Source organism: Leptodactylus fuscus, chromosome 7 (assembly GCF_031893055.1).
Source record: "Leptodactylus fuscus isolate aLepFus1 chromosome 7, aLepFus1.hap2, whole genome shotgun sequence".
NCBI classification, from domain to species: domain Eukaryota; kingdom Metazoa; phylum Chordata; class Amphibia; order Anura; family Leptodactylidae; genus Leptodactylus; species Leptodactylus fuscus.
Window position 1 is genome coordinate 78,767,592 of NC_134271.1, and position 24,069 is coordinate 78,791,660.

At 45.3% G+C, this 24,069-nt stretch overlaps 2 protein-coding genes across 3 annotated transcripts; one reads left to right on the forward strand and one right to left on the reverse strand.

The window, feature by feature from the left end:
- Positions 1-9,400: 9,400 nt before the first annotated feature.
- On the reverse strand, positions 9,401-16,147 carry FAM161B (FAM161 centrosomal protein B). Its single transcript, XM_075280655.1, has 9 exons — positions 16,030-16,147; positions 14,679-14,856; positions 13,776-14,215; positions 13,350-13,684; positions 12,922-13,037; positions 11,610-11,777; positions 11,317-11,416; positions 10,887-11,036; positions 9,401-9,647 (listed from the first exon to the last, which is right to left on the reverse strand). The coding sequence occupies exons 2-8, from the start codon at positions 14,846-14,848 to the stop codon at positions 10,890-10,892; spliced, it is 1,476 nt and encodes a 491-aa protein (XP_075136756.1). The 5' UTR covers positions 14,849-14,856; positions 16,030-16,147; the 3' UTR covers positions 9,401-9,647; positions 10,887-10,889.
- Positions 16,148-16,313: 166 nt separating this feature from the next.
- Positions 16,314-23,822, forward strand: COQ6 (coenzyme Q6, monooxygenase). 2 transcript variants are annotated; one of them, XM_075282270.1, is made up of 13 exons: positions 16,314-16,405; positions 17,486-17,645; positions 18,068-18,202; positions 18,273-18,331; positions 18,409-18,532; positions 19,492-19,622; positions 20,010-20,117; positions 20,440-20,502; positions 20,873-20,980; positions 21,338-21,540; positions 21,616-21,731; positions 23,145-23,311; positions 23,723-23,821. In XM_075282270.1, the coding sequence occupies exons 2-13, from the start codon at positions 17,507-17,509 to the stop codon at positions 23,750-23,752; spliced, it is 1,383 nt and encodes a 460-aa protein (XP_075138371.1). In that variant the 5' UTR covers positions 16,314-16,405; positions 17,486-17,506; the 3' UTR covers positions 23,753-23,821. The 2 variants fall into 2 exon arrangements, with proteins under 2 accessions (XP_075138371.1, XP_075138372.1); XM_075282271.1 differs by having other exon boundaries at positions 16,322-16,382; positions 23,723-23,822.
- Positions 23,823-24,069: the final 247 nt, after the last annotated feature.

Consider the following 24,069-nt stretch of genomic DNA (forward strand, 5'->3'; position numbering starts at 1 on the left):
GAACCAGGTATTTCACTTGGTTGGCCGTGCACTTCTGACATTTGCACCTCACCTGCAGGGACAAGCTGTGAGAATAAGAATGGACAACCTGACAGCTGTGCAATACATCAACAAGCAAGGGGGAACCAGATCCCCATCTCTTCTGCAGGTGACCAACCTGATATTTTCCTGGGTAGAGGAGAATCTGTCTCAGTTGTCGGCAGTCCACATCCGAGGTCAATTGAACATCCTAGCGGATCAGCTCAGCTTGGCCTAGTGACGTCAAGCGAATGGTCCATAAACCAGGACATCTTTCAGTGTCTCACCGAGATGTGGGGTCTCCTCGAGGTGGATCTGATGGCCACCCAATACAACGCCAAAGTAGAAAGATTCTGCTCCCTTTACTGGGAGGACAATCCCTTGGCGGTAGATGCCCTGTCAACACCTTGGTGGTTCAAATGTGCTTACGTTTTTCCTCCAATTCCAATGATACCGAAGGTATTGGCGAAAATCAGGCAGGACCAGACTTCGGCTATAGTGATCATGCCGTTCTGGCCAAAAAGGGTATGGTTTACCCACCTCATCTTAATGAGTCGAGGGACCTACTGGAGGCTTCCATCAGTCCAAAACCTGGTAACTCTAAACAGACGGCTCTGCCAGGACCTGGACAGGTTCAACCTCACTGCCTGGAGATTAACCGCGCCGTATGTGGAGATAGAGGATTGCCCCAGGGAGTGCTAAAAACTTTAGCCCATTCCAGAGCGGAGTCAACAAACGGGAGCTACCAGAGGATCTCCAGAATATTTCAGAACTGGTGTGCAGATAACCAAAGCAACTCTGATAGAAATTCAGTCGTGGAATTCCTACAAGATGGCCTGGAGAAGGGGCCATCATCAGCTACCCTAAAGGTTCAGGTTTCAGCTCTATCCGCTCTCCTGGAGACTCGGTTGTCACAAGATTCTCTAATCAAGCAATTCTTAAGAGGGGCCGCCAGGCTCCGCCCCCAGTTACAGCCTCCAGTCCCTAAGTGGGACTTGGCTGTGGTTCTACAGGGGCTTTGCTCTCCCCCCTTCGAACCCTTATCTGAAGTGGATTGGAAATACCTGTTGTACAAGGTTACCTTTCTGTGTGCAATAACCTCCGCCAAGAGGGTTGGAGAACTACAGTCCCTAGCGGCCTCTGAACCCTTTATTGCCTTTTTCCCGGACAGGGTACAACTAAGGTTTGTCCAGGGATTCTTGCCAAAGGTACCTACCCGTCAGAATATCAACCGGATAATTTACTTACCGGCCTTTTTTTTTTTTCCCTCTCCCACTTCTGACTGGGAGGAAAGGATGCACAAGCTGGACTTGGTCAGAGCACTGCGTATTTACCTGGACCGCACGGCTTCATTCCGAAGGTCGGAGAATTTATTAGTCAACATCTTTGGCCACAACAGAGGCATCAAAAGTAATCCTGTCAAGATGGATCAGGGAGGCCATCATCTGCTTCCTTCGTGCTCAAGACCTGCCGGTGCCGGAGTTCGTCTGTGCCCACGCCACCAGAGCAGTGGCGACTTCCTGGGCAGAAAGACGTTCCCTTTCTTCGGAGCAGATATGTGCCGCGGCCTCCTGGAGTTCGCAGCTGACCTTCGCTAGACACTACAGGCTGGACTGGTGCTCAGCAGATTTCATAGCCTCTAGACAGTCTGTCTTGGCATTGGCCTGCCAAGACCACCCACCCTAAGGTAAAAGCGATACTTGCTAAATCCCCAGCTGTGCTGCTGTTGGGCGTAGGGGGAATGGAAGATTATGAAAGATAATCTGTCTTCCCTTAGCCCAAACAGCAGCACAAGGCTCCCTCCCATTTCTTCCATTGTAAAGCCTGTATTTATTTTTTGTAACTCAAATTTTTATTGAAAATTTTTTACAATAAGAAAAGAAAAAAACAAGTACAAGGTACAGGGCGAACACCCGCCCTGCGAACAGGAAAAGCACACAGTGCAACACAAAATACAATAAAAAAAAAAATATATATTAAAGACAAAGAAAACAACATAGAAGAAAGAAAAAGGGAAAAGAAAAAAAAAAAGGGAGGGGGGAGGGGGTTAGTGGGACAGATGGATGGGGGAGAGGACTAAATGTGGGGGGAGAAAGGGTAGGTAGGGGTGAGTGTGAGCAGCCAGGAAACCAGTGAGAGCACTCGCCAGGTCATCCATACCACAGCCAGTTGAGAGGGGCTCGGGAGCAACCACTGGTCAAATACATGAGACGAACAACAAGAGTATCAATCAGAGGAGGGGTCAGAGCCCAGAAGCGTCCGGTACTCTGCAGACTGTTGAAACCTGAACCAGTAGAACCAGGTTTTGATGTACGCCTCAGTCGTGCCATGCAGGAAAGACGTGAGATTTTCCATGCGCATTATCTCGTTGACCTTCGAAATCCAGAGGGAGAGAGGAGGAGGATCCACTCGTTTCCAAAAAAGGGGGATACAAGCCCGGGCAGCGAGGATCAGGAATCTAAGTAGGGAACGCTTAAAGACCTTTACAGAAGACTCACAGTGATTAAGAAGGAACAGGGCAGGGCCCAAATGGTGAGAAGTTTCAGTAAGCTGGAGGGTTATCCGTTTGACCCCCTCCCAGAAGGACGAAAGGGCAGGACAGGACCAAAAGATGTGTAGCAGCGTGCCTTCCTCGTCGCCACAGCGCCAACATAATGGGGAGACCTGAGGAAACATAGCATGGAGTCTCGTAGGAACCCTATACCAACGGGACAAGATTTTGTAACTGGCCTCCTGGTGGCGAGAGCTGATGGAAGCAGCATGAGAAAGGCGAAAAATGCGCTTACGCTGCTCCTGAGAGAGGGAAAGGGACAAATCAGATTCCCATTTCAGCAAGAACGGCGGAACAAAATCCTCCGGAGGTTCAACCAGGATCCAGTAAGCAAGCGAGAGGGAGTGGCGGAGGGGGCCAGCACCAACACAAATCCTCTCCAAGGGGGTAGGTTCGACGCGGAACTCTGCAGGAGCAGGGAGAGAATGTAAAAAGTGACGAAATTGCAACCCCCGCCAAGCATCCAAAGGGGGCAGCTCAGGAGGGGCCTGGGAGTTCAGGAGTGTAGTCCATCCCCCTGCGTCCTGGAAGTGACAGGCACGGAAAATCCCATGACGGCGCCAATTACGAAAAACTCGGTCAAACATTCCAGGTGGAAAGGCAGGATTGCCCAGCACTGGAAAAAGAGCGGAATCCTTAGGGAGGAGAGTGGAGCGAACAAGGCCCCTGGAGCAAATCCGAAGCGTGGGACCAAGGGTAGGGTGAGAAAAGAGAGACGACAATGAGGAGGAGTCCAACCAAGGGGCAACCTGCAAAGGGATCGGAGAGAATGCCTGTTCGATGTAGACCCAAGGTTTAGAAACAGCATGCCTACACCAGTCCACGACACGAGTCAGGTGGGTAGCCAAGTAATAGGACTTCAGGTCCGGAAGCGATAAACCACCGCAACTCTTGGGACGAAAGAGAAAAGCCTTGCTCACTCGGGCGGGTCTGCCCGACCAGATGAACTTCAGTTGAACGGAAGTGAGGGATCTAAGAAAAGACAGAGGGATGTGAATGGGAAGCGCCTGCATCAAGTAGAGAAGACGAGGGAGAATGTTCATTTTAAAAATCGCGCATCTCCCGAACCAAGTAAAGGCTCCAGCGGACCATCGAGTACAATCAGCCCTGATAGACGCCAGAAGTGGGGGGAAGTTGCAACGAAAGAGATCTTTTGGGTTCGGAGTAAGATAAACCCCTAAATATTTGAGAGAAGTGGGGGCCCAATGAAAAGGGAAAGATTGACTCGAGGAGGCCGCCGAGGAGGAAAGGGTCACATTAAGGGCTTCCGACTTCGAAAAGTTGATTTTAAAATTCGAAAGGGTCGAGTAAACCTGAAAGGCGAGCATCAGAGCCGGAAGAGAGACATGCGGGGAGGAGAGAAAAAACAGCAAGTCGTCTGCATAAGCCGCCACTTTGTACAAACGGGAAGAATGAGCAGCGCCTGAGATGTTCGGGTCGGCTCGAACTTGGCGGAGGAAGGGTTCAAGAGTCAGGACGAAAATGAGAGGCGAGAGGGGGCATCCTTGCCTAGTGCCATTTCGGATAGGGAAGGACTGGGACAATAAACCGTTCACCCTGACCATCGCTGTAGGGAGAGAGTATAGAGCCATGATCCAACTCATCATGCGATGTCCAAGACCAATATGTAACAGGGTCTCTTCCATGAACCGCCAGTTGACCCTGTCGAAGGCTTTCTCAGCGTCAGTTGAAAGAAGCATGAGAGGAGAGCCCGACTGTTTAGCCCCATACAGGAGGTTGATAGCTTTGGTAGTATTATCTCGAGCCTCATGGCCGGGTAAAAATCCAGCTTGATCCGGGTGAACAATATCTCCTAACAAGGGCGATAAACGGGTCGCAAGGATCTTGGCTAAAATTTTTAGGTCAACATTGATTAGCGAAATGGGGCGGTAGTTAGAGCACAGAAGAGGGTCTTTTCCGGGTTTGGGGATAACCGCTATGTGAGCACGCAGGGAGTCACGACAAAGGGCCGAGCCATCAGTGAGAGAATTGAAAACTTTTAACAGTCTGGGGCGGAGTTCAGGGCCAAGTTTCTTATAGTATACCAAGGTAAGGCCGTCTGGACCTGGGGCCTTACCCGTTGCCATACTGGAGACAGCTAAAAAAATTTCCTCTTCAACAATAGGAGATTCCAAGGCCGTCAAGTCTTCTAGGGACAGCGACGGGAGACCAGAGGAGGAGAGATAAGAACGAATGCGATCTCGGAACTCCGTTTCAGGGAGAGGAGAAGGGCCAGAGTCTACAGAATACAGAGAGGCATAATAGTCCCAAAAGGCAGCCGCAATATCGAGGGGCATGTGTAACCGAGTACCCTGGGCGGAACCGATGCATGAAACATAGGTGGAGGACTGCTGAACCCGAAGGGCCCTAGCTAGGGAACGCCCGCTCTTATTTCCGAACTCGTAAAAATGACATCTACATTTAGCTAGAGTACCCTTCACCCTATCAGTGACGAGCGTACACAATTCCTCTCGGGCGCTGGCAAGCTGAGAATAAACATCAGGAGTGATTTGGCGTTTATGAAGAAGTTCCAATGAGCGGATCCGCTGCAGCAGAGATTCAATGCAAGCCCGGCGTTCCTTGTTCAAGCGGGAACCATGTTGCAACAGGATACCCCGGATAAAACATTTGTGAGCCTCCCACACCATTGGAGGAGCAATCCCCGACAGTTCCTCCCTCTCAAAATATTCCCCCAAACGGGTCTTAATGTCATCCAAGATGGTTGCGTCATCAAGAAGTGACGCGTTAAGTTTCCACTGACGCTGGAAGGGAATAGGGGAGGACAAGGAAACAGACAAAGTAACCAAAGCATGGTCGGAGAAAGTAATGTTGTCGACTTCCGCAGCCAATAAAGAATGAAGATGTTGGTGACGGATAAAGAAGTAGTCGATACGAGAGTATCGGTGATGGACCGGAGAATAATAGGAGTAATCCCTATCTAATGGATGGAGTAACCTCCAGGAGTCCATAAGTTGGTGGGAATGAAGATCCCTCTTAACCCTCCTGATGAGTGAGTAAGGGTGAGAAGAGACGCCAGTAGAAGAGTCCAATGAAGGGTCTAGGACCAGATTGAGCTCACCCCCCGCCACCAGGAAGCCCTCCACAAAGCCGTCCAACAGCCCCAAGTAAGAACTAAGAGCACGACCCTGTCCCGAGTTAGGTAAATACAAAGAAACAAAAGTAAAAAGCTGAGAGGAAATACGACCCTTGACCATAACAAGTCTCCCCTCAGGATCAGTGCGAGTCTCCAAATGTTCCCAAGGCAGGGAGCGAGAAATCAAGATACTAGTCCCTCTGGATTTCGGGTCGGGAGAAGAGCTATGATATGCATGAGGAAACCAAGCATTAGTCAACTTGTATGGCTTGGTAGAGCAATGGTGAGTTTCCTGCAAAAACACAACATGAAGGCGCTTACCTTTGAGCAGATTGAAGAGTACGGAGCGCTTCTCTGGACTATGAAGGCCTCTCACATTGAGGGAACCCACGGTGATGGAGGAAAGGTGGTCAAGCGGAGGCATGGAGGGAGACGGGCTTTCCCAGCTCACACCCTAGGAGAGAAGAGGAAGAAAGAAAAAAAAAAAAAAAAGGGGGGAGGAAGGAAGGGGAGAGGACGGAGAATTGAGGAGGGTAAAGGGGAGAGAAAAATAAGAAGGTAGAGGAAGGAGAGCAGTAAAGGTATGGGGGGGAAAAAGGAAAGGGAAAAAGAACCAAGAGTAGAACAAATCTAACTACCCCTAGACAAATGAGCCAGGGGCACAACAACAAACAGGAAGGAGTGAGGGAGTAAGAAAAGATGGGGGGAGAAGTGGGCCCGCAAGCACCACGAGTGTACCTGGTAAGGAAGACCCCATGCCTCTATCCCCAACAAAGTGTAACGGGATAGGAAGCACGGGGCTACAAAGTGACTCTAAGGTCCAACATTGTATATATAAAAAAAAAAACAGCAATATCAACAACAAGGGCCATCTATAAAGCCCAGCAGGAACAGGATCAAGAGGAACAGAGTAGCCACAGGACCGAATAAACACAGTGAAAATGTCCACAAACCACAAAACAAGTCCGAGACCACTCAGCATAAAAGGATATTAGCACCATCCTGTGAACAGATCAAAAACCCGGCGGCATGAGGAATCATGCTTCAATGGGAAGCTGAGCTGAGAGATCTGGTTGGCGGAGCGGAGACCCAGGCGGATCCGGTATTGGAAGACGTCGTGGAGATGAGTTTCGCCGAGGTCTCTCTCTAGAGGCAGCCGAAGAAGAACGCCTGGAACCGCGGCCGTGCCTGGATACAGCAGGGCGGGAGGAATCCAGAGCAAGCCAGTTCGGGACTGAGACAGGGCACACATCCAGGGAGGCAAACAAATCGGGCAAGTCCGCCGGGGAACGGACAACAATCGAGGACGAGCCAGCACGAACAATCAGATGGAAGGGATGACCCCACCTATAGGAACCTCCACAGTCCTTAATCAGAGTTAACACCGGCTGAAGGGCACGGCGCATAGCCAAAGTGCGGGATGAGACGTCAGGATAGAGCTTGACAGAGGCATTCTCAAAAGGCACCGATCCCATATCCCAGGCACACCTCAGGATATGTTCCTTGTCTGTGAAGTAATGTAGTCTACACAGAACATCTCTAGGATTAGCAGGGTCAAGCGGGCCAGATCGTTGGACTCTATGCACACGGTCCATCATGAAGGTAGCATCCAGCGGGCGTTGAGTCGCCATATTGAAAATGGTATTAACACGGCTGATCAGATCATCCTGAGGGCCTTTTTCTGGCACTCCTCGTAATCGAATATTATTTCTGCGGCCCCGGTTCTCCTGGTCATCCAGGAGCAAAGCAATATGCTGGAGGCGGGCCTCAGAGTGGGTTTGATTGCTCTCCACTGCGGACAGGCGTTGTTCCAGAGAGGACAGTGTTTGATCAGTAGCATCAGCCCTAGTAGTAAGTTGAGACACATCAGACTGGATCGCACCGAGGGCCTGTGCCTGGGATTGTTCCATTCGGGAAACTACAGCATCCAGGTCTTGTTTAGTGGGCAGAGCTTGAATAAGGTCCCGAAGTAGCTGAAAGTCCGCAGAGGCAATATGGGCTGCCGAGCAGGGCAAGGAGGTTGAATCCAAGGATTGCATGTCATGTCCAGGGAGGGTGGCAGACAGTGAAGGAGGTGGCTGCGATTGGCGTAGCGGAGGAGATGGAAGAGCCATGTCATCAGTGCCAGACCCTGTAGCCAAGGTTCCAGATCGGGACAGGAAGGTAGAAATTGATGGTGAGTGAGTAAGAGAGCGGCCCGGGGTGCGGGAAGAAGCAGTAGAGATGTTAGGACGTCTTCTGGACATATCACAATGAGAAGCGACCATAGAGGGTAATGAAGGCACACTCGCAGTATCACCAGGCCTTACATGAGGCGGTCACACAATTCCATAATCAAACCCGGTACCCATGAGGTGCCAAAAGAGCAGTGGGAGAAGTGCTAGTTCCGTGGGGATATATTGCAGAGCATATAACACATAGCAAGTGGAGGAAGGTGAGGAGCCCCCCCTGATGGTGGAGTAGGGGCTCAGCACTCCCTTCACACCACTGCAGCTCACAATAACAAAAATTCCCTGCTAAGAATGTCTCTGAAGAGGATAAGAAAGTCCAAAAAAAAACAGCAGGGAGTACTCACAGAGGTAGCAGAATGTCCCAGCAGAAAATGTCAGGATAGGAGCCAGACAGCAGGGGGGGGTGAGGTGTCTCCACTTCAGGCAATGCAGGGATGCCAGGCAGCAGGTAGATCAAGGGCCCAATACAGTGAAGCCTTCCAGAAGCAGCAGGCTGTACGTCTCCACAGATGTTGCAGGAGGATCAGGAAGACCAGAGGAGGGACACCAGAGGACCTCGCCGAGCCAGGTCACTGAAGAGCAGCAGGCAGGGTCCACAGGAGGCAACCACCTACAGAGAAGCCAGCCGGGAGGTGGGCCGCAAATCCAAGATGGCGGCCGCAGCGTTATGAAGAGGAGGCAGCGCTGCAGACGGGGAGACCGGCAGACGGAGGACACCAGGAGGCACCAGAGGATCTCCACCGGGATGAAGAGGGACCGAACAGACAGACAGGTAAGCCGCTGCAGTCAGGCCACCGCGCAGATTTGGAGGAGCCGGGTAGGCCGCGAGGCCAAGATGGCCGGACGCAAGCAGTGTAGTAGGCCGCAGGATCCAAAACCGCCCGGGACCACGCAGGAGCTGGCAGATGGCGCCCCGTAAAGCCTGTATTTATGTATTATACTTTGGGACTAACACAGGGGGAGGAGGTCTCTCGGCCTCTTATAGGGGTGTAAAGCTGTTAGGTAATTAAAAGTTCCACCTGTCCTAACAGCTCATAGGGGCAGGAATACCCCAGTTGTGCTGCTGTTTGGGCTAAGGGAAAACAGATTATCTTTCATAATCTTCCATTCACCACATACCTTGCTTAGACACATTAGACTCCAATTTAATCCTGCCTCTGATATGACATTTGGAAAGAAGTTTCCCGCAAGCTGTGGTCCTACCCTTATAACATATCTTGTCTAACTTTCCAGGGCTGCTGTCATGGATGAAGGGGTAAAATTCAGAGTACTTTTACCATATTCTACTTTCCAAGTAGTACTGAGTACTTTGTACTATCCTTTGTTGTGGAATTTCAGAATAAATACAATTTGTGAACTCACCCAAAGTAAAAGTTTGGATTTTGCTTTCATTACTTTTATTTTCTCTCGTGTTATTGTCACAAAAGCATAATTTCCAGTCACACAATGCATCAATGGTATGTGCTATATTCTTTTCATTTACGGTTTTTATCCAGAAACCTCAGTGTTAACAATAATGCAAAGAATCATCTGTATTGCATCTTGTGGAGTTTTCTTAGGTCTATATAAGAACCAGAAAACCCTGAACTAACCAAACTGCAAACAGTGAAATAATTCAAGGACATACAACTAATATAGTAAAAAAGCAAAGAATAAATGAGGGAACAGCTAATTATTTGAGAAAGATGTCCGAATCTTCTGCTGATCAGTGAGATTTCATCTTCAGATCATACATATTGTACAGATGGAAACCCTAGAGAAAACCAAAAAAAATCTGAGTCATATTACTGCCTTCCATCTGGAGCGGTCTAGCCTGGAAGCCGAGCAGTCTGGTCACTGCCCAGTGTGTTCACCAGGAGGTTTCTAAGCATCATTTGTTACAGACGTGACTGTGGACCAGAGAGTCACTACAGGTGACCATCTATACAGGACAAGAATAATGATGATGATTCTACCCTCTTACTGCATGTTCTGTCTGAGGCCGACTCACGAGCTTCTCCATTGTTTCTTTCCAGCTCTGCTGGTTTTTCTCGGGTATCTCAGAAGATTGTTTGCGTTGGTTGGAAAGTCTTTGAAACTGAAATAGTGGGGAAGTTGGTTGGAGCTTCCCAGTTTACCATAGCCCTCAAGGTTTGCGTTTAATCTTTCAGGCTGAGGCCCCACATTGCGAAAATGCAGCCTTTTTTGTTCCAGATTTTGCTGTGTTTTTTTTGAGCCAAAGACAGGAGTGGATTGAACAGAAGGTAGATGTATAAGAGCTAGATCTATACTTCCCATTCCTTTTCTACCCATTCTTGGTTCTGGCTAAAAAATGCAGCAAAATCTGAAACAAAAAAAGCTGTGTTTCCGCAACGTCACGCCTCAGCCTTACCCCAACAGCTGATGGCTATAGCCCTGACAACCCTTTAGTAGGCAAGTGATCATGAGTTCCAACACGCTAAAAGACTAAGTCACAGTACTTGGTCTCATGGGACCCAACTAACTGTAAGCCAAGGAATTGGCAGCACTAACACCTCCATTGTGGGATGAGGATTTCACAGTATGGAACCTGCAATTATTAGGGCCCTTTTATAAAGGTTGTTCCTGATTGGCCACTTACAAGCAGCAAATGATCCCTACTATATGGGGGTTGCACAAAATATTGACCCCTATACAGTGTACATTTGTTGGTAACACATCACCCTGTTTACACTTTTATGTTGTATAGAAGATGCAAGTCTTTTCCACATTCTCACGCCCTAGAATTGGTAATTTCTGATAATTGGCCCTAAATTGGGCTTTATAAATTGGACTAGAGATTAGTTCTCTTATTCACACATTAAAAAATGTCAATGAGTTCTACTGGTACTGGCCTTAACAATGCAGACTATAGCCTGGAGCCAATTGTAACTGTTTCAATATCTATCTATCTATCTATCTATCTATCTATCTATCTAGATAGATAGATAGATAGATAGAATATAATGCAGAAGGTATTATTGGTTATCTTTACCTGTCACTGGGATTCTGCCTCATCTTGGCTGCCATTGGATTCACTTAGATCCACAGATACCCTTCCCTTTTGCTGCACAAAGTCATCATTCAGCCAGGCTTGTTTTAGAGTCTCTGTAAACCTGCGCTCCACGCCTTTAATGGCGCTTCCCTGGAAGGACCAACAATAGTATGAAAACTTTTCAAGAAACAAGGCTTTTTATTTTACGTAGCTATTTCCCCAATCTATATAATTTAGTAAGTATAAATATATCACAATCTTTAGCTGCACATGTGAATATAGCTATAAAAACTAAGATGGTGTCTGATCAGAAAATATAGGGATGCTCAATTGCAGGGCTATGAGTGCAATATACATGAAAGAAGTCTGAAGTATGACAAAAAATCAGGTGAAGGATTTTTGCTGGAGTGCTTCTTTAAGTACTACTGACCTTGGTGACACGCTCAAAGAGATACCCTCTCGTGTCGACACGTTTCATCATTTCCTCCAGCTCTTCTTTATACTCTTGAGTTCTTCTGCGATCTGACAGACTAGATCATAAAAACAAAAGTTTAGTTGTTGCAAATGGACACCCTCTGTCTATTGCCATGCCAGCCAGGAGCTTGGTTCTGCATGTACAGCATCCCAATATACTGAATGATCAGCCGCACTTCACAAGTTCACAATCACGTCTCACTGCTTACACAAGCCTACACATCACAATCCCAGCAGAATTTTACTTACCGCTTCTGTTTCAGCATTTCTTTTCTGGATGCCGCTAGAGGCTTGTGTGGATCTAGTGATTTAGCTCGTCTAGATAGAGAGTGCTGCATTCTAAGAGATTTCTGGCGGTGTTCACGTAGCCATTTTTCCCTTTCTATATCCTGGATGTCTTTATCCTGCAGAGAAGATCTGTAGAGAGTTGAATCTATCTGTAGATCTTGTGAATTACAAATTCCAAGGATGTGAACAATGCTTCTATGGTTCTATGTAGAAAAAGGGGTTTTCCCAATCTAATTTATTATTTGGGAATTAATTATTACCAGTAGTCCCCCATCCTAATTTAGACAGTTTATAATACAGTCATATTATACAGTCTGTCTTGTGCTCAGGGCCCCGGAAGCTATTGTGCAGGATGTACACTATGTTTGGATGTCCTCATTCTTTTCTGTGACAATCTGCATAAATTCAAAGGGCGATCCTCATTATAGAGCAAAAAACGTAAAAAAACCCCATGTATTACAGCACTGGGCTTCCAATACTGTACAATGAATACAGTGAACATTATGGCAAGAAACAAATAACAGCAGCAACTGTGCTGCACCAAGGCAACCTGAGCTAAAAGGAGTCTATCAACAGATCCCACCGTATCAAAGCAGCCAACCTATCTAACCTACCCTGTTTCCCTGAAAATAAGACACACACCCCCCTTCACCTTCTGGATCACATACAACCGGCAGTCATGCCGGCGCTCCACTAAGGAAGCATCAGCATGACTGCCGATTGTTCCCCGCTCCAGCCACTGCATAAAACATTCCTCGAAAATAAGAAAGGTCATATATTTCGTTAGATAATTAATTATAAGAAACTGTCTTATTTTCGGGGAAACAGGGTAGCTAACCTATCTATCTGTGAGGCTGGGTAGATATGGGAATGGGTTCTGGTAACAAACTCTCTTTAATGAAATGTAATGATCCGTCACTCGGTATTAAATTGATTAGGTGCTCAGAAAAGGCATCTCACCGCCATATTCAATGAAGAAAGAATATTTCTGGCACTCAATGGGAATTTTTCATATATTTATTTTAAGCATCCAGAGTTATACAAGTAGACGTTTCGGTCAATTTAGACCTTCCTCAGTACAACTATGGGTTGTACTGAGGAAGGTCTAAATTGACCGAAACGTCTACTTGTATAACTCTGGATGCTTAAAATAAATATATGAAAAATTCCCATTGAGTGCCAGAAATATTCTTTCTTCAAACTCTCTTTAATGGTAATACAAAGAGCAATGAAATCTATAAAAATTGGATTGTTGTGACACCGTAATGATTACCTGATGGCAACTTCTCGCCTCTTGGTGCTATCAGTAATGTACACTGGAAGAGTGTTAGGTGATAAGCTAGACATATAGGCCGAAGATCTCTGAGGGGGGGTTTCCTTCAAAGGTTCCTGTAAAATCAGTAACAGATGTCACACTTTCCTGCACAAAACCATGTTATTAAATAAAGGTAGCTTATGTGTGTCCCATTTACATAAACTGGGCTTCAAGATCAGTCAGCAAGAGGACTCTTGACAGAAAGCATAATGTACACACTTAATATTTGGGTATTAGTCCCACCTACACCTTTGAAACATCAAGCACCACAGATCAATATTTCCAGAAGTGCACTTGTCCTCTGTAGGACATATATTATATGACATATAATGAGCCTTTGCAGTCTATTACATGTCAGGGTACCAATGTGTAGACTACCGTCTCACCTGTACCACATCTGTCCTGCTGCGTCTCTTGGAACTAAGGCTGGAAGTGCGGAGATTGAAAGGCTTGGTTTCTGTAGGTTCCTGTGTATTCTGCTTTTTTAAAGAAAGTTTCTGGAAGTTACGATACAGCGTCTGGAAGTCAGGGACTGACTGGTTTATATGGGGCTTGAATGTTAGATTTGACTGTAGGAACCCCAGATTCTGCTGTTTGGTTTTCAGGGAGCTTCTGGAATGGGGGTCACGAATTTCTCGGCTTAGTGAGACAGGGGCTGAGGAGCTTTCCAGCAATTTCTTTGCTCTTAAATGACTAGTGATCTTTCTTAACATTTCTGCCTCTGTAAAGCAGAGAATAGATCCCGATAAGTTATCAGTTACATTTCCAAACCCAAGGTCTTACACATGCCATACTGAACTAGAAGCACTCACCTCTTAGCCCATCACTGACAGTGGGATCCAGAACAGATTTAGGAATGGACCTCTTTCTGCTTGGCACCTTCTCAGTGGGGGCACTCACAGGTCGCTCCACTTGTTGTCTTCTGTCTTGTACAAGGCGGTGGAATGGTTTCTGCATGGACAGCAGGTGCTCTTTCCTTTTCTGGATGCCAGTTTGTCTTCGCGTTTCATTTTGCTCCATTATCTCCTTGTACATAGGCAAGAAGACATGGGCTGGTACTGGCTGGGCACGGAACTGCTTTAAGCATTCTGTTTCCTCAGCACTCTGTTCATCTTGTACCTCTTCCCACACCTGAGTCTTCATCTTCTTCTTTTTTTCTGCTTCACGCAGCATCATTTGGAAGGGTTGAGGAACAGTGAATTCGGGGCCCCTACTGGAGGCCTTAACCTTTGGTTTAAAAACGGATTCTGCACTTTAAGAAGACAGGCATGTTAGTAAGCTTGTACAACACTGCTAATAGATGGTAGGTGAGGCGATGAGAGGCTTAGGACTATATAGAATCATATCAACTTATGATTAACATATATTGAAAATTTATCCCACAAAAAGATATCTCTAAAGGATACAGAACTGAATAATGTGGTTCATACGTAAATGGAGCATATTTAAATATCCGTTAGGATAGGCCATAAATATGGAATTGTTGGGGGGAAACCAAAATCTTGTTCCCACATGGGTCAACTATTCAGAGGTGCGTCCGCTCTGTGTACTTTACAGTACAGATAACTCCGTGTCCTCTATATTGGCGCTCTATATCGTAGCTCTGCTCTCATTGCCATTCAACCAAATCAAAGGCTTTACAGACGTCTACAGACATCTACAGGGCCCTGGGACTCCAGCTACAGATATCACACATAGATCTAAGGGTTACTCACAGATGTATCCTCCGGTCCATAGCTTGCCCTCTACAGGCCTCATACAGAGAAGTCAGCTCCTGCAGGACTAAGCTGTTCCTGATCTTCAAACCTTGCAACATGTCCAGTACATCCTGATCCATCATATTCGTGGCTGCTATCCCATCATCTGCCTCCTGATCCCAAGCCATGGTGGAGCCTACACAGAATACATATTTATCTTCTCTACAGCTCAGAGGACACATCACCCGGGGACAGCATTTTGCTGGATGGTGCTCATGGTGGAGGAATGAACAATAAGAGAAGCATGGAACAGCTGAGGTGTGCGCAAAAATAGTCATAGAATGATAGTTGGTCATTGTGTGGTTGCACTATTCAGGTCTAGCACACAAAAAATACATTGTGGTTATGATATTCCGGTGGTCACTGTGTGGCAACCTCCTACACTCCAAAGATGTAGTAATAGGGAAAGCACTAGGACAGTGGCTGACATTGCCTGTAATGTGCTGTGAAATATGATTGTGCTATACAAGTAAGCTTCTTGTAGTGTTCAGGTGGTTACTGTGTGGCTGTAATATTCAAGGGGTCACAGTGTGGTGGTATTATGTGATATTCATGTAGTCACTGTATGGTGTATTATGTAAACAGTATAGATGTAGTATTTAGGTGGTCATGGGTGGCGATATTATATACTCACTATGGATGTAGTATTTAGGTGACCATTGTATGGCGGTATTATATACTCAGTATGGATGTAATACTCAGGTAGTCATTGTGTGGTGGTATTACATAATCAGTATGGATGTAATAGTCAGGTAGTCATTGTGTGGTGGTATTATATTATGTGGTATTATATACTCAGTATGGATGTAGTATTCAGGTAGTCATTGTGGGGTGGTATTATATGGTGATATTATATACTTAGGATGGATGTAGGATTTAGGTGGCCATTGTGTGACGGTATTATATACCCAGTATAGATGTAGTATTTAGGTGGTCATGGGTGGCGGTATTATATACTCACTATGGATGTAGTATTCAGGTAGTCATTGTGTGGTGATATTACATGATCAGTGTGGGGCTGTACTACTCAAATGTAGCAAAACAACATATAAAACAGTAGCACAATAGGCGCCCCTCTCTGCCCCAGACCCCTGTATACTGCCATTTACCTCTTCCCTGTATCTGTGCGCCCCTAAGGCTGGGCCCTTGTGTAGTGCTGTGTTGCAGCTAGCCCGCTATTATGTGCAGGTTACAGCGGGGTCACACAATAATGATCAGTGCACCCATTCTGCTTTCTGCACGGCTCCCACTGCCCCTCTCCTTACTGTCATACACAGTGGTCAGCCCAACTGTGGCCCTAAACCGTCACCTGCTCTTCGGTCCTGGATCTAGTGAGGAGCTCGAGGCCACACCCACCCGCGCTGTCTGGACAGCTCATTGGATACTCGTTACTATGGCAGCTAAATAGCCATTTCCGCACACAGACTGAGCTCCATATTTGAATAGGGAACAGAATAGTTCAGAGGAAGACGGCAAACCTTACGCGAGGTCCCCGCCCCATTCTAGTCTCAACCAATGGGTTATAGCAGGGGGCGGGGACAAACGTCTGTGACAAACCAAGTGACCTGACTTCGGCTGGGCTTCTGTCTCTATCAATCATAGAAGGAGAAAGCGCCGGATTTCGGGTGACGTCATTAGACCTGCGACCTGGGCGCTTGACGGGTTTGACCTGAAGTTTGTTTCATGTCAGTATTTATCACACACTGGACTCCCCCCACACCCTGACTGCACTGAAAGCTTCTATATCCGTGCAGACTCCCCCTCAGAAGCCCCATCTCATATCACATTGCTGTGCCCCAGTTCTCCTATATGCCCTTAACATTCCCTTTTTTCACCCAGAACACACAATCCCCACACACACTGAGCCCTCAATAATCTCCATTACAAATACAATACTTTTCTGCAACTCCCTTATACTGCCCCACATACTATTCTGTACCTCCCTTACACTACCCCCCATACTATTCTGCACCTCTCACACACTAACGCACAATAGTATTCTGCCCCCCCATACACAGCCCCCCCATAGTATTCTGCACCTCTCACACACTACCCCCCAATTCTGTTCTGCACCTTGCACACACTAACCCCAATACTATTCTGTACCTCTCGCACACACTAACCCCCAATACTATTCTGCACCTCCCTTATACTGCCCCCCCATACTATTCTGCACCTCTCACACACTAACGCACAATATTATTCTGCACCTCCCTTACACAGCCCCCCATAGTATTCTGCACCTCTCGCACACTATCCCCCAATACTGTTCTACACTTCGCACATACTGCCCCCATACTATTCTGCACCTCCCACACACTAATGCACAATAGTATTCTGCCCCTCCATAGTATTCTGCACCTGTCACACACTACCCCCCAATACTGTTCTGCACCTTGCACACACTACCCCCCAATACTATTCTGCACCTCTCACACACTACCCCCCCATACTATTCTGCACCTCTCTGCACACTACCCCCCAATACTATTCTGCACCTCTCTCACACTACCCCCCAATACTGTTCTGCACCTCGCACACACTAACCCCACTACTATTCTGCACCTCGCATTCACTAACCCCTCCCCCCCCATACCGTTTTGCACCTCCCATGTGCACTAACCCTCTCAGTAAACCCCTCCCCATACTGATCCACATCTCTTGTACACTGACCCTCCACGCAAAATACATTTATTGGCCGCACACAGTGGTAGACCTAGATAATGTGACAGTATTGTCTGCTGTTTTGTCTCTTGTTCTAACAGGGACTGCAGTTTACAGTTGCAATGATGTTACCTCTGTGTATGCCCCTCGTTCATAGATGCCTAGTTACCCGCCGCTGCCTATCCTCCTCTGCCTCTACGCTCTATGATGTCGTTATATCTGGTGGGGGGATGGTCGGAACAGCAATGGCCTGTGCCCTAGGTGAGGAAGCCATATATATCTTGTGTTGTTAGGCCTTATTCGTATGGTATCGTTCTGGTTAGAATTTTGTATCAGTATTTGTAAGCAAAAGCCAAGAGTGGACAAAAACCCCATAAAACTATAACCTAAACTACTCTCATGTTTAGGTTCCACTCCCGGTTTTGGCTTACAAACATTGATTCAAAATACTGACTTGAAAACCACAGTCTGAATGAGGCCTAAATGAGAAAAATGCACAACTCGGCAACCGAAAATGCCCACCATTAAAGCCGTGTTTTGTCATTTTTGTGCCGTTGTGTTCTACAGTATGTGAATGTATGCTGTAAATCTTCTATTACCTATACTGTACTGAGTTCAACCTGGGAATCCTCACACTTGGACATTAATATGCTCAGTGATACTTTTTTGCTCCCTGGCACAAGGTTCGGATCCTCACCTGCATGGCAAGAGAATACTTTTGCTGGAAGCTGGAAAAAAGAAAATGTTGGATCCACTACCAGAGCATTTCAGCAACCGTGTCAGTTCCATTACCCCAGGATCTGCAACTCTCCTCGCAAGTGAGTATAGCACGTATAGCACCATGCTCTGCTCCACCTGCTTAACGCTGACACCAGCTATCATCCACAGGCTTTGGAGCTTGGGATCATATCTGTGCTATGAGGCTAAAGCCATACAAGAGAATGCAGGTAAGCCCTTCACCGCCATAGAAGATGTTTGTGGGCTGTAAGACTGGACCTCTCCACTTTTACTTCTGTCTTTATAGGTCTGGGATGCATGCTCTGATGCACTCATCACATTTGATAAAGAAGGGATGGAGGACATGGGCTACATTATAGAAAATGATGTCATCACAACAGCACTGACCCGCCAGCTGGATTCATTATCTGGTGAGTATGTTGCAGCCTGGTGCAGCTAATCTGAGGGATCCCTAATCCCTTTATAACCATTGCATGTCTCTATATATGTATCAGCCCCCTGTAGTGATTTTTCTGAAGGTACACAATTCCTTCTTGAAATGAGTCTGTTGCCAGAACCTAGCATATCAGCCCAGCACTAGAAAGTTATACATTAGGGTCACCGAAATAATACAGTGCCCCCCCCCCCATGTGAATTGGTACCTCTATTGCCAAGATATTGCCATTTTTTTCAATATGCAAAAAAGCTTTTTGGCTTTGCTCCATAAAGCTTATTTGCATGTTGAAAAAATGGCAATATCTCTGCAATGGAGGCACCAATTCACAGGGGGGGGGGGGGAACACAGTTTCATTCAGGTGACCCTAATCTATTTATTTGTGCTGGGTTTGATGTGGGGGGTTTAGATGTCAGACTTATTCTATCTAATGGAGGTCTCAAGTATCTGAATTTCCTGGTGACCTCTATGAGAGTATGCCCAATTCCTCTTAACTAGTGGAGAGCCCTATATTGGGATCTCCCATCTAAATTGATTTGTGTGTGGGGATTACCAATCCAAAATTATAATTACCCTCAGGAATGGTAGCCACACTTAACAATATTTATTCCAAATGTCTCTTGGCAAAAAAATAAATAAAATCCTATTCATATATAAAACATAACATTTATTAGTTTGTGAAAAAAAAACACAAAAAAGTCCATCCATAGTCGCATCATTAGTACAGCTGCCCCTATTCGCTGCAGTGCCTCAGTTGCGTGTCTGCAGCACATAATAATGTCACTTGCCCTCCTTTACCAGGACATAGCCTCACTACTCACACTTTTTTCATACAATGGCCAGAGGACTCTTGGAGATGAAGCGTTCCCCTTTGGTCATAAGAACATCCCTTTGTATGCTTCTATGAAAATAATTTCTTGTTTCTGACTCTTTTAGAACATGTGGAGGTCCTGTATAGGAGCAAAGCTGTAGGTTACACCTGGCCAGCACCATACAGCAGTGGAGAGGGCAGCCCATTTGTACAGATACAGCTGGCAGATGGAGAGAGTCTGCATACAAAACTGGTGGTGAGATTCCCTCAAGCACGCCTCATCTATGTACTGTCATCCTCTTCCATACAAATTCCCAGAACTTAGTATCTTGCAAGCAGTTTCCGCTGTCGCATATTACCCAGCTTTATCTCCAACCTTTCCATCTTCCCACCTGTATTTTTCCATCCCAAAGTTGTTCTTTCTTTTTATTTGTATTTCGTACTTTTCATCCTTCTAACCTGCTCTTGGCTGTAGCACTGACTCTTCTTGCCTTTTTCGTGTAAGGATAGGGTAAGGTTTGTCACTTCTCTTCCATGTGTTCCTGGACAACCCTCTGCACTCTTCATTCAGATGTATCATTCATGGTGGCCACTGAGCGAGCAGTAACAGATTGTATACTACCCTGTACCTTGTCCCTTTCAGATTGGTGCAGATGGACAGAACTCCTTTGTCCGCAGATCAGCAGGAATGAAGACTGTTCAGTGGAGCTACAATCATGTTGCTGTGGTTGCCACCCTGCAATTATCTGAAGTAAGTGGAGAATAATGGAACCGCCATGCTGTCCTCTAGTGACAGAGGTAAAGACACTTCTCAATGTAAAAAGTATACGTTTATCCGAACCTTTTCTGTGGCGAGCATGCCAGGCTAACATTAAGTCAGGTATGTAGAGGTATGGTGTAAAGAACTGACAAGTCTGCATGTTACACCACCACTGACCAGAGGGCAGGAAGCATCACTTGTGACAGAATAAAATAATAAATATAAATACCAATGCTACGACCATAACATGTCTTCGTTGTCCATACAGCAAAACGTTCAGCTTCAATCCTTTTGTTTTTTTATTCTCTTGCAGTCCACTGAGAACAATGTGGCCTGGCAGAGGTTCCTCCCTACTGGACCTATCGCCTTATTACCGGTAACCATCTATCATCCACTAACTTGAACATAGCTAATGCATGGATTTGATAGCAGTGATCTAGTCATATAATTGAATTTAATGTAGATGCACAGAAAGGATTACCCTACAATCCTGAGTGACCATCAACTGGACGGGTAGTGTGACCACTCGATGTCCTCATCACCCTTGATCAGTGTTTAACACATGGGAAATTCTGCTTTGAGTTCATCTGTTTTCCATTAAATGTAGTTTCTTAATGTTTGTATGACTTGTTTTTCTTTGTGTCACTTGTATCTTCCTTGTCTTCTTTTGCTGTCTATTTTTTTTTTTTTTTTTAAAGACTTGTGTGTTTCCTGATTATTGATCTTTTGCTGTCTTATTATTGCAGCTTTCAGACACATGGAGTTCCTTAGTCTGGTCCACATCTCCAGACCATGCCTCTGAGCTTCTAAGTATGGAGGATGAGAGTTTTGTTGATGCGGTGAATTCAGCATTTGTAAGTTTTGGGAATTTTTTTGTTTTTTTTTCTTCTGCGTTTTGAAGGGAACCTGTCGCCATGAGAATGCAGTTTAATCTGTAAGCCGCATGTTACTGAGTAGGAGTAGTCAAACAGGTTTATAGAGTAGTTGTCCGTCCCTGTAAGGACCACTCACTGGACTTTATCACAACTTCTAAGCATAGAAAGAACAGACAGGTAAATGGATCTTTCCTCATAAAACTATCCATAAATCTGTGCAGCCCATCCTGCTCTATAATAGGCTGCCTTCAGATTATCCAGCATTTTCATGTTGACAGATTCCCTTTAGTAATTTTCTAGCGCAGACCAAGTAACAGTTTATTCTGTCTTTCACAGTGGAGCAGTGAGCACCATTCAGATTTTGTTTCCTCTGCTGGATCTATGTTGCGCTCAGCTGTGTCTTTCTTAAGTCCATCTGGATCTTCTACCCGTCAGCTGCCTCCCAGTGTTTCCCACGTCGGGGACAAGAGCAGGGCAGCTTTCCCTTTAGGGTTGGGTCATGCTACTGAATACATCCGCCAGCGTGTGGCTTTAATTGGGTAAGATGATATACATGAAATTAAGAGATTTTAGCACCATCACAATGGAGCTAAGTGCTGATTCTGTCTTTGCAGGGATGCTGCACACAGAGTGCACCCTCTGGCTGGTCAGGGTGTTAATATGGGCTTTGGAGATGTAGCTAGTCTGGTTCATCATCTAAGCAGAGCAGCATTTGATGGTCAAGACTTAGGTAATTATTAATATCTCAGTAATGAAAGATCAATATGTAAAGCACTGTCTTCCAGCCCCACTAAACTCAGATCATTTTATTCAGCCTTCCCCGTGGATAAAATCTACCTCTTCCCGCTCTTCTGGGAAGAATGTTACATTAAGTATACATATTGGTTAATAAGGCATGTTTCTTTTAGTCATGAAAGTGTCTGGGATAAATTGAAAACTTGCTCTGGGTTGGGCTTGGGTAGCACTGACCAATTTAATCAAATTAATTTTATTAATATACCACATAAGGGAATGTTCACACTACTGTTGTTAGTTTCCATTGCTAGCATCTGTCAGAAAATTTTAATGGATACTAATTAACTATCCATTAAATGGATCAGTTAAAAACATAGGAAACCTTAACATTGGTTAGTGTCTGTTACGATAAGCATCTTTTTTTAATCTTTTTTTTTTTTATCACAACAGTAGTGTGGACGCTCCCTAAAAGGTCTGAAAATAGAGTTGTTTTTTTAACATAACTGTCAATTTGATTCATTTAGATCTTAAACTGAAGCTGCTGTGCTTGGCTACTACAATATAAAAGCAGTGCCCTATCTGCTCCGCCCCTTGTGGCCCTTTTTATAACATTGGTGTAATAGTATGATGGATGGATGAATTGGGTGAGGGGAAATTTAACTATAAAACGGAGTATCAGTTAATATTCCCCACTATCCATCTATTAGCACCTCTGGTGGGAAACATGTGAGGTGCCGCTTTTATTGAACTGAGGAGAGCTGTATTATGACAAGGTAGTGTGAAGCTGCTTTCATTACAAGAGCAACATATATGTGGTGGCAGAGGATTCATCCACTGCCTGAGACTTGACAACTCCACTCCTGTAAATCCCCTGGGAAGGAGCAATTGTAATCCATCCAAGACGAGTGATCTGGAGGGTCTAGTGCTGTCTGTTAGTGCTTGAGATAATACGAAGCACACCATCTTCACTTAGGCACAGACATACCAATGACTTGTACTCTGCGCGGATTAGCCTGTAGTAGCTAGACAATTAGACGGCTTTCAACCATTTACGTAAAATAAATCTTTAATGGTTATCTTTAAATATTGTTTCATCAGGCTTGGTCCAGTTCTCATTATCTTTACTATTGGGTGAACACCTACAACATATGTCATTATATGGCATTTTAGGACCTAGGATCCTCACCCTCCAAGCTGACAGTACTGTAAATGACTGCCAAACCTTTTAGCATGTTAACTGTTTTTATCCATTTTATACGTGTCTGCAGTGAATTAAGGAAAACAATCTATAATTCAGAAGTTCACTCAGAATAAGGTGCATACGTGAAAATGCACATTTATCAGCATAACTTTTTTTGGTTTTGCTCTTCTGATCTGAGTTTATTATTTTTTTCCTTGTATTTCAAAGGATCAACAAGGCACCTTCTCCAGTATGAGACTGAGCGCCAGAGGCAAAACCTGCCTTTAATGGCTACCATTGACCTGTTAAAGAGGTTGTACAATACAAAGCAACCACCAATTGTTCTACTCCGAACCCTGGGTCTTCAAGCTACAAATGCAATTCCTCCACTAAAGGTTTGTTATTTCCTTTACTGTGCTTAGGTGCTGTTCTTAGCATGACAGAAATGAAATAACAAGTCTCCTGACATGTCCAGTCCATTGCCAACTTCAGTGGACCAGTTTAGTGGTAGATGAGCATATGACTACTGAACATTGAAGATTCAGAGTGAATGCACACATGTCAGATTTGTTATAGAAACTTCTGCAAATGTTTTCTACATCTGAATGAGGCTTATCCATGTGCATGTCTTCAAAACAACCCCATTCAGAGAAATAGAAGCAATGTTCAGTATGTGAATATTTCCTGATTCTTTGTTCTAAATCTAAGTTTGGTAGCCACCTGCGTACTGAAACATGGTATGAATGTACTATTACTATGTGCCAGCAGGGCCCATATCTAACAAATCCTCTCTCTTTCATTTACAGGAACAGATAATGGAGTTTGCAAGTAAATGATCTTTTTTGATCCCAATTTACTTAACTTATTACAATTATTTTTTTTAATTCTTGTGAATAGAAAATAAAGTGAATTATTTGTATCAAGATCAATGTTTTTTTGTGACCTGCTGCATTGACAGATCCATTGTCATCATTGAGTAGGAGTAGATGTACAGCTTGATGGAGGTCCATACTTTGTGGCTAGGGCATTGGTGTTGAGCAGTGATGAACAACTAGTGGCCTAGGACCTAAAAACTTTTGTAAAAATAATTTTGTGGTTCATAAGAGAATATATAGTATTTTGACCAACCAGTCACAAAGAGAGTGTTTCCTTC

Coding starts and splice junctions, on each gene's coding strand:
- COQ6 (XM_075282270.1), top strand. CDS start 17,507: ATGATGTTACCTCTGTGTATGCCCCTCGTTCATAGATGCCTAGTTACC. Junction 21,732..23,144: donor ATTTGATGGTCAAGACTTAG/GTAATTATTAAT, acceptor TGTATTTCAAAG/GATCAACAAGGCACCTTCTC. Junction 23,312..23,722: donor ATGCAATTCCTCCACTAAAG/GTTTGTTATTTC, acceptor TTTCATTTACAG/GAACAGATAATGGAGTTTGC.
- FAM161B (XM_075280655.1), bottom strand. CDS start 14,848: ATGGCTTGGGATCAGGAGGCAGATGATGGGATAGCAGCCACGAATATG. Junction 11,778..12,921: donor AGGCGAGAAGTTGCCATCAG/GTAATCATTACG, acceptor AACTCTCTACAG/ATCTTCTCTGCAGGATAAAG. Junction 11,037..11,316: donor TCTTTGAGCGTGTCACCAAG/GTCAGTAGTACT, acceptor TGGTCCTTCCAG/GGAAGCGCCATTAAAGGCGT.